This window comes from Daldinia vernicosa (genome assembly GCF_022497035.1).
Source record: "Daldinia vernicosa strain CBS 139.73 unplaced genomic scaffold F5Y00scaffold_28, whole genome shotgun sequence".
Classification (NCBI taxonomy): domain Eukaryota; kingdom Fungi; phylum Ascomycota; class Sordariomycetes; order Xylariales; family Hypoxylaceae; genus Daldinia; species Daldinia vernicosa.
Genome location: NW_025953944.1, coordinates 137,403 through 152,387, shown reverse-complemented (window position 1 = coordinate 152,387; position 14,985 = coordinate 137,403). Strand labels below are relative to the sequence as shown.

The following is a 14,985-nucleotide window of genomic DNA, read 5'->3' as shown; positions in this document are numbered from 1 at the left end:
ATATATGGATGGATGAGGCAATGAAAAACGAAATCTTTGGCGAAAAGGGGGGGTTAAGACTGGTATAAACGTGTTCAGTCAGAATGAATTGATACCACATTGCGTATGTACATTACGCACAACATTACTTTTTGAGCCCGTCTATAATTCTTTTTTGAGTATTTTACGGTAGTTATTACTATTATGTACCTGTGTTTCGTAATTATCTTGACTAACTAGAATGATGGCTTATTTACCGTGCCCCTATTTATTCTACGGCCTTTCGCATAAAGCAAGGTAGGTTAGGTCCTTGCCATCGTCTCTAGGTTAGTATTTTATCGTATTTATTCACTGACGTCTCTCACAAGCAAGCATTACATTAAAACATCCCAAGGCCCGATCCTAACGATTTCGTAATACTAATTATTGCCTTTAGAGCGTGCGTAGCTATCCAGAGTCTCTTAACTTAAGATGTAGTTACGTATATACGCCCACCTAACTTAGCTCGACTTCCGAGTAAGTCCAATAACTTAAAAAAAAGCATAGTAGGCCAAGCCGTAGCACTCACTCAAATATACAGCACCCCGAGTGTTTCGTTTCATTCCATTCCATTCCATTCCTATACGTCCATCTCATGTCTCATAACCATCATCTCCCTCATAAACCAAACGCCGCCCAATGAATGCACTAATCTACCGCGTGCTTTTTAGAATAAAATCGCCTAAGGGGTATAGTATAACCGGCCAGAACCTAAATGAACAAACGCAGAGGACACGGGGTACATACAAACCCACGATTCGTACCTGATCCTTACTTACTTAATAAGTACCATCCCGGAAGTGTCCAAGGATCCCCACGACTATTGAGAGTCCTCCAAGCCCTTCTCAGCGTCTTTCCTAACCTCAACCTCAACCTCGACTTCCTTCGCTCCATCTAGTTCGGATTCTTTTTCCTTCTCGGGGACTTCCTTCGTAGGAGTCATCGGGCGACTAGGGCCCGGCGTCCCCAAGACTTGTCCCGGTAAGCCATCGGCAATCTTCGCAGAGCCAGGCCGAGTACCGCCGCTCATCCGCCTCACGAGAACAGGATTGGGGCGATCTAGGTCCACTTGAGAAAAGTCCCTGGAACTCCACGAAGCGCGCTGCACCTTCGCTCCGCGGGGTATACTGCTGACTGAACGCCGCGAACTGATACTAGCAGTACGGCTAGCCCTTCCCACAGGACCGTGCGACACACGAACCGGGTTTATATCGGTCAGGTAGTCATCATCCTCATCTGCGATCTTGGGAGCTCGTCGAACAGACTTAACAGTGAAGTAGGGCGCTGGTGGTAGCTCTGGGAATTTCTCCGTAGAACCTGATTCCGTCGCTGCTCTCGATTTAGGTTTCGGTGGGGGAGGCTGGTCAGTTGCGCTTTGCTCAATGTGTTCAAAGTAGCGAATTCGGATTCCTTCAAGGCTCTGCGTAGTGAAGTATTCGCGATTTCGAGACAGTGACATCCACGAGGATATGCCGCCGAGGATTATCAGAATCATGACCGCAATCGTAAGAAGGGCCTGGATCACAATAATGACGACCCCGATCACTGTGACCACGATGCGGTTGAGATTAAAATCAGGGAGAAAAGCAATCGAGAGGCCGGTGGTTATCACGCGGGTGAGTGCTAGCAACCAAACCGCCAGAGCGGTATTACGCTGCCCTTCATAGGGATTAAGGGCAGCAATGACAATAAGAGCGAGGATATCGACGATGAACAGTCCGAAAACCTGGGCGAGGGGATTGCCCGAACCACCCCCTAGAAAACAGCCGCGAACGAATTGATAGAGCAGCCAAAAGGCGAAAAACCACCACCTCGAGAGCCGATAGCGCGCAGATAACCAGCCAAATCGTTTCACATACATCTCATCCTGGTGGACATTTTTCCGATTGGTGTCTTTATCAACGAAATGCCAGCGAACGAAAGGCAGGGAACCAGCTGGCTTCTCTTTCGATTCTTCCTCTTTCAACTGACTGAGACGGACTGGTACTAAGCAGGGAACGTACCCAAATATCTTACCACGTCGTAGCAAGATCCGGTCTGGATCCATAGAGAATGTGCTAAAACGCAACCGAAAGTATAGTGCATATAAGACCAGGCTACCCATACCAACCAGTAGAATAATGAAAACAACCGCAGCTATTGCAGTCGGTCCAGCAGAACCGTGGATGGCAAACTGGAACATGGCCAGGGTGGTAATAGAGAAGAACGCAATGAATAACGTCCTTAGAACAGCAAGGCTTAAGTAGCCGGTCCAGTGGGATCGGAAATACTCCAAGCGATCTTGTTTGATCCATTTAAGCTTCACCAAGCCCTCAAGGGAATATTTGAAAGCCACCAGCAGGACAACCACAAGCCCAAGCACGACAAGGAGCCACACTAACCCAACCATGAACGCATTCGGAGCAGGAATGCTTAACGCGGATAGCTCGCCCGCAAACCCAGGCGAAGTGCCAGGTAATGGCATCCCCGGATGAACCGGATTGCCATTCCAGTTATAATCGTAGGGATCGTTCGGATCGTAAGGCTGTCTCTTCACCAGAGCGTTCACGGCGCCCTTCAAAATCTCCGGGCCTCTCCTAGATAGTTGGATAACGACGTCCGATATAAGCGAACGGCCATAAATCTGTTGAGTGAGACCTCCTTGGTTGTTGATGACCGTGGTACCAGCTCCTCCGACCTGACTTGCGTTGCCGCTGACGCCAACAAAGGGATTAATCGAATTCACCACCTGAGTGCTAGGTACCAAGCCAGCAGCCCACGCAAAGTTGCTCCACCACGCCGGGAGTACGCTGGGCCAAGGTAGTGATAGCGCGCCAGAGTAAAATATGGACTGGAAGGTTTCGAATATGACGAGGACAGACAATGAATGAGCGTAATGACTCCTCATATGGGGTATGCTAACACCATAGGCTGCCGTCGCAAACGAAGCTATCATGGCCACGAGAGTAAATACGCCCAAGACGGTACTGATGGATTCAGGTTGCGAAAATGTATTCCCGTTCTTCATGACGGCTTGGAAACAGCCAATTTCGGTTTGGCTAGAGTTAGCGAATACCTGTATCCTCGCGAACCCCTCGAGGTCGGGAACTTGGTAGGCAATTTGCGGGATTCCAGAAACCTGTAGCGGGCCGACTGGTAACAAGGCAAAGGCTTCGATGGGCTGTTCGGCCTTCATAGGGCACATGCTGGTTGGAATTGTTAGCATCGGGGCCCGGGGTCATGAAGCTCAGTTAGATAAGCGTACCTATAGATATTCACATTGCACGGGTTTACGGCCATGGCAAATCTACTTTCGCCGTAAGCTTCGACGGATATATATACTAGAGGGACAGTTAGCCGATAGTTGTCGCACGGGGGACTAGTTTTCATACGCATAACAGCTTCATTGCGTATATTGGTAGTTCCGTCGAGGTGGAAGAGAACGGTGGAATTGTCGTAGTAGAAGGCGGCGTCGAACTTGGTGACATTCAGCAAGCTTTGTCCACCAAGACAATCACCAAAATCGCCCGTATATAAGGCAGGTCGTCTGTCGAGCGCTAAACTTGCCGTGACGCCGTCGAGGCTCATGCCGGTGATATATTGAGTATCCTTGGCCCACGTTGTCGGTAGGAGAGCCAGCCCGCCGAGTGTGGGAAGCATCAATGTATCGAATAGGCGATGAGCTAGCATCTTGGTGACGTGAGGCACCTCAGAAGGGCCATCAACGACAGAGTGGGTGTCTTAGGTAGATGAGATATTGAGTCGTGCAGATCGTCGCTAATATTTTTTACCTAGAGATTTGGAGAGACACGAAGATAGTCGGCGAAAATGGAACTTTGAAAATAGGACAAAGTGCGAATACCATCGATCGAGCGTGTACTTTCTTCGAAAACCGCGGTGAGAATTGTTGCGTTGAGTGGTATCATAAGAGTGCTGCACAGTCACTTGAGGTTGCAAGTGACAAGTTATTCGTACCAATAAGATTGGGGGTGTAGATTGGGAGTGTTGTTGTACCTGTGTAAACCGTAGAAACAACTAGTTATTGGACAAGGTACACAAAGCTTTTACGGACGCATATCGGCCAATGAAGGACAAAATGACGGTGTATGTAAATAGACCTCGGAGAAGGAAGAGGTAGAAGGTGATGTATCGGCTCGGCTGCTCGGACGGGATCACGGAAGAAGCGGTTGTATGTACGAAGTAATATGTTGTGATATGTTATGATATGTTACGATATGGGAGCTGATAACGATATATACAGTACTATATACTACATAATCTACGCGCGGGTTAGGTAAGTTCCACCACGTACAATCCAATCCAATCCAATCCAATCCAATCCCCAATTACCCCCTGTGCCTGCCTGCTGTCCAGATCGAACGTGAACGTGTCGATATGGAAAGACCTCATCCTCACCGCAGCCCCGTCACTTCCACTTCCGTGCTCCGTCTATTGGGTTTTCTAGTGGAGTAAGTCGCTGCCGCCCAAGGCGTGGCGACTAGGACCTGACATACTGACCCCTGGCAGAGGAGCTAAAATCGCCTCCTATTGGTAGACCCATCCCGTAACGGGAAGTCGGATCCCAACCCATGTTTGCTAGAACAAAGTACCTAATACACTACACTGTTTTTCTTTTTTCTTTTATCTCGAGTTATCTGTAGGTATATACATATGTACCTATATTAGGCTGACCAACGAATCACCTCCATGTCAGACAGCTGAAGTTGCTTCCGGGGGCCATCATTCGCTCCGCGTCGGGAGCTCTTACATGTAAGACATATATATCTACCTATATTATACTGGGTGGATACATATGTACGTGGATATGCATAATGTAGCTGCAAGGCCCTAGAAAGTTTATTGAGCCCAAAGGATCGATTTTTGATAAGACGAACAAGTTTAAACATGCATAGTAATTGCCGGTATCCCATCAGCCCATTGAGTCCCAGACATAAGTCAAAAATTGTATCCACTCAACTAACTAAACCAAATAAATTCAAAGAATCACGATATCAAAAAGAAACCCTTATTATTTTACGATTTAATCCATAACAACCATAAAATACTTTCTCTTAAGGGCTTAGGCAGTGGATACAATTTTTGACCCACGTCTGGGACTCAATGGGATAATACTGTAAGTGAAGCATACTGCTTCTACACAGTAATCCATCTCGCCATATTATCTCTAAATGATAAACAGAACGGGCTCTCATGCCTTCTTTTTTGGATACGTGCTAACTAGGCTATTAAGCTAATATGCGTTATCTGGAGTTATAATAACTCTTAAATTTGTCCAGCTTCTCCCCGACAACCAGCCAAAGATTACATTAAGCCATTAGGTTAGGTAGTTATATGTACAACTTGGAAAGATGAAACCCTCACTCTCATCCCACGATGATAATATTGGTCGTCCTCAAAGATCTCCGCTAATGTGCTCGCCTCGCGGCACTCAGCCACAATTCTCCTTGCACCGGCTTGGGATCTTTGTTCGGAACCCTTTGATCCGCCGTGGTAACTGCGAGGCGTCGATGCCGGGCCTGAATTTGAGCGCCCAGTGGTCGCGGGTTATCTGATATGATTGTTAGTTAGCGCTATTTTTTATACTTGGTTGTTTCTTCCTATTTCCCTCCTTTTTAACCCCTTTACCCCTTTTTCCCGCGCAATAGTGTTAGGTTAGGTACCTATGCACGAGTGAAAGGGAGGAAAGGAGAAGGGAGAGAAGACAGAAGTAGATGTACGACTAAAGAGAAAAGAAAAACACTCATACACAGCCCTTCCTCCTCTTAACCCCTACCACATTACCCCCCCATCCTCCCGACAAGTCCCGTTCCTGTGAGCCGTCGCTTATATCATCGCTGGAGCCGTGTACAGAGCTCCGGGTGTACTCGTACCCGACGTAGAAGACGCGCTGGGAGCCGAGGATATTGCCCATTTCGGTTCGGCGGGTGGTGGATGTTTCATGGCATTGATAGGAGGCTATGTGGTCTAGCATCAGGAAGAAGTGAGAAGACGCCATTGCTATTAACTACCTAGGTAGTCCTTCGGGGGAGAGGTCTTACGATGAGCGTGTGTAACTAAGTTGGCTGGCTGGCTGGCTGGCTAAGTTACTACCCAGCAGACGATATCACCTTGCTCCAGGTTTAAGATATTAGGTTAGGTACTCTGGAAATCCCCCAAGCAAGGAACGTTCTCATGATAAGTGGTGGTCTTCCACTTTATAAGTAAGCATAAACTCGTGTTTGTGCAGGCGTGCAAACAGCTAGCTACCTAGGCAACTAGTTAATTATGAGGCCAAAACACCGTTATAAGTGCTACTAACCACGAAGTAAATCCGGATACGTGCTTGACAAGCGTCACTTCAGTCTTCCCCAGCAAACCACGATAGAGGAATCCCATAGAGGCTATTTCGTGATTTGATTCCTGGCGAGGACGGCGTACGCCCAGGTTATATGAGACAAGTCGCACTTTGGGTGAACAAGGTTACCTGCTGTGCTGCTGTGTATTACATAGTCGGGTAATTAATGATAATGATGTGTCTCAGATACTATCTGATAATGACTTCAAATGCTGTATGAGGTATGTAGGTATGTATGGTGATGTGATTATATTCATTTCTATACCGTGTTTCGTAATAAGGTATAGACAGAGGAGCGCAGCTCTATGGCGAGGGATAAACATAAAACATAAATACATGGGAGCAAGCTCAAGCATCGTGTAGCAAAGCAGCTAGACCACCAATCCACATTACCATCAGAGCCACTCATTCATGCTACATAAAATAATACCAGCTCAATGCCTTAACATTATCCTATCCCCCCTCATCCTCCCCATCCTCCCCTCATTTCGATGCATTATCATGATTAGTACAAGCGTAGTTCCGTAAAATACATAAGTCGCCACTTAATCGTTGGTACATTAACAATGCTTCCAGTAACTCCCCCCTATCCTCCATCCTCCATCCTCCATGCTTCACAAAAAGCCCTTCGTTAGGCTTGGCTTCCGTCCGATACTGGTTGTCCGCTTTGGCACCTCGATGCCGGTTCCGCCAAGGCTGGCTGTCTCGTCCGCGTCGCCACCAGTTCCGGTCCCGTTTTTCCAGGCGCTGAGCCGCCGCGTTCCTTCTAGGCCGGACGTACTAAGCCGCACGCTGCCGTTCACGCTTCCCTTTTCCATCCGCAGGTGCTTCCACCCTTCTAACTCACGCTCTAACCGTAGAACCTTCTCCTTCTCCTCTCTTAATTCCCGTTCAGCCCGACGGGCCGACAGCTGGATATCGCTCTCACTGGCCTGGAGCTCATCGACTGTCACGAGGAGCTTCTCCACCCTGTCACGTAGTCGCGACACGTCGTCGTTGAGCTGCACGGCTTGTTTGTCCTTGCGCTCTATCTGAGATTGCAGATCCTTTACTATCCGATCTACGTTGCGGACCGAACGTTGCGATTTCGACCGCTCGTTCTCTTGAGTCTCGAGCTGCGATTCAAGCTATGATGTTGGTGGAGTATTAGCGGTACGCCTTGTAAGCTTGCGGAATAACGAGGATAGGGGTCTTGCTGTTGGAGATTGTGATACTATCACGTTGCTACGAGGTTCATGTTCAGGGTCTGGCGTGGTACTAACCTCCTGGATACGCTTGTGCAAGAACTTGATATCCTGGCTGCCGGTTGAATATCCCTTAGTTTCCAGATCGACAAGTCGCACTTGCACTTCGTTGAGGCTCTTTTCGAGAGCTGCCTTTTGTTTAGATAGGTCGGCGCTGAGTTCACGTTCGGCCGCAATTTCTTTTTGCACTTCGGTAGCGAGGGACTCGGCACGCCGCATCTTCTCTACCGCAGCAGCAGCAATGTCTTCCTGTTGAGCTAGGCTAGATTTTAGCTCCAGAATTTCCTTGTCTGTATTAGCAGCATTACGCATCGCTGGACTCTCGCTGTTGGCCAATTCTTCAAGATTGGCTTTGGCTTCTTTAAGTCTCGCTTCAATGCTGGACTTCTCTCTCATTAGAGTATCGCGCTCAGCGGTAATGTCGTCCACTGAGCTTCGAAGGGTTCGGACTTGAGAAAGGAGGGAAACAACTTTGCCTTGGGCTTCGTTATGGGCGCTAACGGCTTCGTCGCGTGATGAAACGACGTCAGCAAGCGTACTCTCAAGGCGTGCCTTTTCTTTTGACCATGTTGTGCTGTTGAGTACCTCGTCGTCCCACTTGGAGCGGAGATCATCAAGTTCTTCGCGTAATCGAATGATTTCGGACTGCTTGAAGAGTTTCTCCTCCCGTGCTATGTCAAGTTCTTTAGTAAGAGTAGCAAATTCCGCTTGGTACTTCTTGCGAGTTTGCTCCATCTGTGACTCCTTGTCCTCGAGATCAATGGCTCTTTGACTTCTATAATCTTCTAGCTCGTGCTGGAGACGCTTCTTTGACTGCAAAGCAGCCTCGAGGTCTGTAGATAGATCCTCTAGCTTCTCCTCAAGACGCTGATTCTGACGTAATACGTCCTCCATGCTTCCATCTGATTTGTTTCGCTGTGACATGATCTCAGCATAGGCCTCCTCTGCTTCTTTAGCCTGAGATTTAGCAAACTGTTCTGCCCGCGTCGCCTTCAGAACAGCGATCTCAGCCTGCTCTAGTTTGCTGAAGTATTCGTCGGCACGACTCTTATACATCTCGAGGCTCGAAGTCACATCTGCTAACTGAGAGCTTTCAGCATCAAGGCGAATCTGTAGATCGGCAAACTCTTGGAGTAGTTGACTGCGGTTAGCGGCTTCCTGTTCTCGAGCAACAGACATTTCTTGTAGATCTGACTTTGTATCTCGAAGCTCAACCTCTAGCCTGGCACGTTCGTGCCTCATTTTCTCAAAATGTTCTTTGACGTCAGCTAGCTCAGTAATAGCATCGTTATGATTGTGGAGAAGTGCACGTCTAGAGTCTTCTTGACTGTTGAGTAGGTCGAGAATTTCTTCGTGCGATTTAGTTTGGAGGTCTCGCACAGACAACTCGCCACTCCTAATCGATTTCTCCAACTGGGAAACCTTCTTAGCAGAGTCGTCGAGCATATCATGTAGTCGGTTATTGGCTTTCTCCAACTTCTTCATTCGGCGAACTGAAGGGCTCTCATCAAGGTTCATCTCTGGTGTGGGCGTGACACGCTCAAGCTGGCTTTGGAGGTGACGGTTTTGCATCTGTGATATTTGGAGTTGATTCTGCAACTCTTCAACCTCCGTCTTTAGATCTTGCTTATTGTTGAAGCTGAGAATATCTGCGGTGCGGTCTGATCTACCAGAGTCCGGAATCACATCGTTCTCGTTGCCAACACGGCGAGTAGGTGTGGAAAGAACCGAATTACGCCTTCCGTTTAGTTTGCCTCGTTTCTGCGTAGGAGAGCCGTTGAAAGGAGCCTCGTTAGGGTGCATCTCCTCTAGTTTAGGTCGTACTGGCGACTCTGATCGATTTGCACGTAGCTCAGTCAACTGTGCGTCCGCATTTGTGCGTGCAGCGGTTTGTATACGAAGGTTTTGTTGCAATTCTTCAATCTTCCTAAGCATATCAAAGTTTTGACTCATGATCTTATCATGACTTCCGTCACCCTGGGCTGGAATTGAGACTTCTGGGTCAACTGCCTTCAAAATTCGTAGCATTTGTGCTCGAAGTTCTTCTAATTCTTTGTCCCGGGAGTCAAGGGTCGTTTGCATAGCGCGCACGGTAGTTTGGGCCTGGGTCCGTAGCTGACGCTCGGATTCTATTGTCCTGTTTGCCTCAGCAAGCTGAATTGTATAGTTGGATGAAGCTTTCTCGGCGTTGCGGCTGGACTTGACCTCGCGTGCAACTTCGTGGTTGAGATCCTCCACGTTAAGTTGCAACTTCTCAACCCTCTTCTCGAGGCCAGCTATAGTCAATGATGCATCTCCGAGCTGCTTGTTAAGTACCGCATTCTGCTCCTCCATCCTTGCCTTTTCACGCTGCAGGTTTAAAATCTGTCCTCTCGAGGCCTCGTTTGCCCTCGAGGCGGATCGCGCGATTTCAAGGCCCTTTTGCTGCAGCTTGTTGAGCAAGGCGCGATTGTCGTTCTCGGAGGCAGTTAGTCGACCCTTCACTGTGACTAGTTCACGTTCTAAGCGTTCCTTGGCCTGGTCATTTTTGAGGCCATATTCTCCGGATGAGATCATAAACTTATTGAGATCTTCTATTTCGTGATTTAACTTTTCACATTCGCCTTCGAACCATGTAAGTCGCTCTTGTGTCGCATCGAGATCTTTCTGTAGGCTAGCCTCTCGCTCCCGGGCTACGCGAGTGGCATTGCGTTCACCTGCCTCTTCCGCGTTTAGTCGTGCTTCTTCTGCTTGAGTCTTCGCTATTCGTAAACGCCGAATCTCGTCGCGCGCATCATCGCGTTCCTTTTCAGCAGTTGCTCGGGCTTCCATAGTTCGCCGTAGAGTGTCCTGTTGAAGATAGAGCTCCTTCTCAATTGTTATTTTTGATTCCTTGAGTCGATCATGTTCTTCTTGCAAGGCTTGATATTTATGCTCAGCAAGAAGGGCTACGTCATCTCGTGATTGGCGTTCCCGACTTAAATCCATCTGAACTTTGTATAGCTCATTCTTTAGGTCTTTAATCTGTGACTCTAAGACTTCTCGGTTCTGGTTTGCTTGTGCATCTTCGGAGAGTCTCGCCTGAAGTAATTGCTTCGCATCTTCTGCTTCACGCTGGAGCTGCGAATGCTGAGATTTCATAGCAACCATTTCAGCTTGAACCTCACGTAGACGGTCGGCCATCTTCTCTTTCTCGGAGCCTAGTGTCTTCCTCTGCTCATCGAAATTACGTTGCTCCATCTGAAACTTCTTGTTATCTGAACGGAGAATAGCAAGCTCGCTTTCCTTCTTCCTCACAAGCTCTTCGTAATCTGTCGAAGTTTTCGATAATTCAGATAGCTGTTGCTGGGCTTCACGATTTTCCTTTGTTAGTCGTTGCTCTCGTGATCTTAGAGACTGTAACTCCTTTTGAGTGGCAGCGAATTTGATGTCCACGTCTTGCTCGGTTTTGAGTAGTTTCCCCTCGACGTCTCTTAGCTTGCGATCCTTCAACGACAGCTGGCTCTGAAGCATCTTGACCTCATCCTCGAGGATAGCCTCCTGTGCACTTCTGTCCGCCTGCTTCCGAGAGAGAGCCTCTATCTCTACTTCAAGGTCAGCAACTCGAACGTCGAGTTCTGACTTTTCTTCCTCGAGCCGGGCTATGAGAGCAGCGGCTTGCTCAAGCTGGGATCGGTATCTGTCCACTTCTTGTTCAGCCCTCTTCTTCGCACTGAGAAGATCATCAAGTTGGTTCTCGAGCTTCTCCTGATCTTCAATGGCGCCTTTGAGCTCTTCTTCGAGCTCGGACTCGCGAAGTTGTAACCGTTTGAATATCTCCTCCTTGTCTAGGGCCAACGCCCGCTCGCTTTCGAGGATCTGCTGTGTACGCATTAATTCTGCGTGGCAGTTGCGCCTTTCTTCTTCGAGTCGAGTGCGGTTCTCAGTTTCTTGCTTCATCTTGTCGTTTAACAGTCGAATTTTCTCGTCACGTCTCTTCACTTCGATGGCCGTACGCGTTGTGCCTAATAGTGGCTTCATCTTAATAAGAAGCTGCCACCAAGGATTCTCGCAGAGGTCAAGATAGACATTGAAGTTCCTTTGGATGACCCGAGTGGCTTCCGTGCGGTATAACCGTTTGAAAGCCAAGCGCCGTTTGATATAGCCGCGAGCAACAGACTGAAAACGAGACATTATCTCAGTAATCAAGGCATCACGTTGCTCTTCTAGCACGGCAAGCACACCAGCTCGGAAGAATACCTTGGTGAGACCGACACGGAAAAGGGATCTGTCTATCCCCAGCTTATCCAGCATTAACGCCGCCACTGCTTGTCCATCCATGTGTCCTTTGATTACATCTTTGCAGAGAACCTCATATCGTTGTCGAAATTCTGTGAACGAGAGTCGATTAGGGAAACCGGTTCGGGCTATTCTTATTCCCTCGAGGACACCATTGCACCTTAATTGATCAAGAACGAGTAGCGCGTTGAATTGTTTAGGCCGCTTCTTGTGGTTTGGAAGAATGCAACGAACGAAGTGAGGATGAGTAGAATTAAGTTGGGACATAAGGCTGCTTAGCTGCTCCTTATGTCTTTGAGCAACCGTTCGGAATAATCCTTTTTTGACCCTACTTCGAGACGTAGTATTGTCGTCATCTGAGTCGGCACAATCTAGGAATAAATTCGCGATGTACTTGTCTGTAGAAGCAGCTAAGAGTCGGGTCACATTGTCATTAAGGGGATCTTTATTCTTCTCTAACCAACCCTCGGTTGAATACTCAACCTCGGCTGCGTAATGAGTCAAGATAAACCCCTGTCGAGAACCAGGGCGTGACGGGCGATACTTGTTAGACTTCTTATCCCACAATGAGTTGAGCTTTTCCGTAAATGACTTGTCTGTGGCTTTTGGCATGACGCTGTCTTCGTCAAGACATGAGAAGATACCTATAGGATTTGGGAGCTCGATGAGGTCAATGGTTGGCTGCAAGTCGCGGCCGAAGTCGATGAATTGCCACTCAATCTGTTCTCTTGCGTACTCTTCCTGTTCCAAGACAAACATGTGATGATTGAAGAATTGCTGGAGCTTTTCGTTGGTGTAGTTGATACAGAGTTGCTCGAAGCTATTCTCTTCGAAAATCTCGAATCCTGCAATGTCAAGCACGCCAATGAAATGCGAATCATCGATGCCGAGCCCAGTTCGGTCGAACTGACGGTTAATGCTTGTAACAAGGTCCCCAAAGCCCCGCTCGTATATACCTTTCGCTAGGGCATCGATGCCGAGTCGTACTTGTTCGGGAGTTTGAACCTTCTCTACCCACTCGCGGCCTGCTTTGACCTTGGGATGAAGTAGCCCCTGTAAGAAAGGTTCCAAGGAAATCCCTAAAAGCTTACATACTCTGGCTGCTACCTCCTTGGCGTCCGGCGCAAGGCGGGCTTGATCAGCCATACGACTTTCCTTGACAACAGTGATATTGCCCAAGTGTAAGACCGCAGCAACAGTGCGTAGAATGGATTTCTGTTCGCTATCGGAAAATCCCATCACATCGAACGCCTCGAGCAGCGACTCCCATTCATCAAGATCAGAGACGCCGGATATGGTATCATGACCCTCACGGGTGTAAGCGAAATCCTGAACTTCAAATTCGTCTAGTAAGAAGTCTCGTCTCATTTGCCTATCGGCACCCGTTAATAGCTGGTAGAAAATGTGGTAGTTCCGTTCTTGAGGATTGACGCGAACAACCCTTGACTTTTCTAAGAGATACCAATCGATAAATGCACCGGCAATGGCTCCATTCCGAGTAAACTCGATGCGAATAAACTTTCCAAATCGAGAGGAGTTGTTATTTCGAACAGTTTGCGCATTGCCGAAAGCTTCGAGGATAGGATTGGCTCGTAATATTTGCTGGGAGAGGGTAGAATGCTGCCCTCTACCCTTGGCCGGAGATTCTGAGTGAGCCACCGCGGCAAGGTATTGGATTACTTTCTTTGTGTTTTCGGTTTTTCCAGCACCAGATTCACCGGTGACCAAGATACTCTGATTTTCCCCTTCTTCGACCAAGTTACGGAACGCTTCATCAGCCATGGCGAAAATGTGTGGCTTTGTATCATCTCGGCTTCGGCCCTTGTACCTATTGACGAAATCATTCGTATATATTGGTAGAGGGCAATAAGGATTGACTGTAACTAAGAACAATCCTGAGTAAGTGTATATTAAGTCGGCCTGGTATCTCATGTGAAGGTTGTGGACAACGGATGCCTCGTTCAGGTGTGTCAGCTCCGCCATATCGTTCGCCTTGTCAAACTTGGCCGGGTTGACCTTATCCACGCTTTCGCTTTCAACCTCACGTTGCTACCAGGCTAAGTCAGTATAACCGTCAGCAACCATGCGGGAGAGCGAGACTTACGCTGCCATCGTCACATTGTACTAATATACGGCCCTCTCCAAGTTCCTCGACTATCCAGCCCTTGACGAAGGCAGCTTGTGGGTCCTTAAGCCAGACATATCTCTTGCCGGAAAAGTCATTTTCGCCCTCGATTCCTTTTACAGGGTCCAAGCTCTTCCGCCGGTCCTCTTCTGCTTTAATAAACGACGGTGCAAACGTTGTCGAGTTTGGGCCACTGCTTTTCGAGTCGACTCGGTGCGGCCGAGGGCCATTTGTGCCAACTGGCAGGAGGTTGGCGGCGGCTATCGATGCTTGTGACTGCGTGCGATTATGTGTGGGTGGTGTCGCTATTCTCGTTAAGACATTCGACTGGGAGGGGAATATAGCAGATTTCGGTCTACCCACACCGCTCGGACCCGGCGACGGCGACGGCGAGGGTGAAGCCTTCCTAACGAAAGGATTATTGCGTACCGACATGCTGGGGATGTCCAATGTCATAGTAAGGATTCCAAGATATCATTGGCTCAGTTCCAGCTTCATCAATAAGAAATCTTGTAGTTCTCGTCTGCAGCCGTTATTTAAACGTTGCTACATAAATTGCGGAGATCGGTATCGGTATCATAAGACACGATGCCATAGAAGAGCAAGGATGGGTTTTTGGGCAAAATAACTACTGGTATTGAACGAACGAAACCAATTTAAAATCCGCGCCTCCAAAGTAATAACAAGAGGTTAACTTGCCCCCAAAAAAGACTGTTCCTTCTGTATGGGTGTGTTGTCTTGAGATAATTGATGCTACAATTGAAATGACGGAAGTCAATTGTTGACATGCAGAAGCACATGGCAACGGGCGAGTAGGGAAGTAAACAGGCCTTAGACTTGGCAGAAATTAGCGTATCTCCATGCATAATGTGCTGGCTGCCCAACTTTTAGATAAACCAAAATAGGCTTAGGGTACCAAGTAGCTCTAGCCTACTGTTAGTGGGGGTTGGAATAGGTAGGTACATACATGTACTTTTCTCTATGTATTTACACGACTTTAAAGTGGA

General features: G+C 48.0%; 2 protein-coding genes across 2 annotated transcripts; both read right to left on the bottom strand.

Annotated features, from left to right (window-relative positions):
* Positions 1-617: 617 nt before the first annotated feature.
* Positions 618-4,196, bottom strand: F5Y00DRAFT_93383 (TRP-domain-containing protein). Its single transcript, XM_048014350.1, has 3 exons — positions 3,390-4,196; positions 3,263-3,338; positions 618-3,203 (listed from the first exon to the last, which is right to left on the bottom strand). Exons 1-3 carry the CDS (start codon positions 3,685-3,687, stop codon positions 839-841), a joined length of 2,739 nt encoding a protein of 912 aa, XP_047864088.1. The 5' UTR covers positions 3,688-4,196; the 3' UTR covers positions 618-838.
* A 1,250-nt stretch (positions 4,197-5,446) lies between these two features.
* F5Y00DRAFT_262793 (uncharacterized protein) lies at positions 5,447-6,013 on the bottom strand (the record flags this gene model as incomplete). The annotated part of the gene is made up of 2 exons (XM_048011443.1): positions 5,447-5,566; positions 5,765-6,013. The coding sequence occupies 2 exons, from the start codon at positions 6,011-6,013 to the stop codon at positions 5,447-5,449; spliced, it is 369 nt and encodes a 122-aa protein (XP_047864087.1).
* Positions 6,014-14,985: the final 8,972 nt, after the last annotated feature.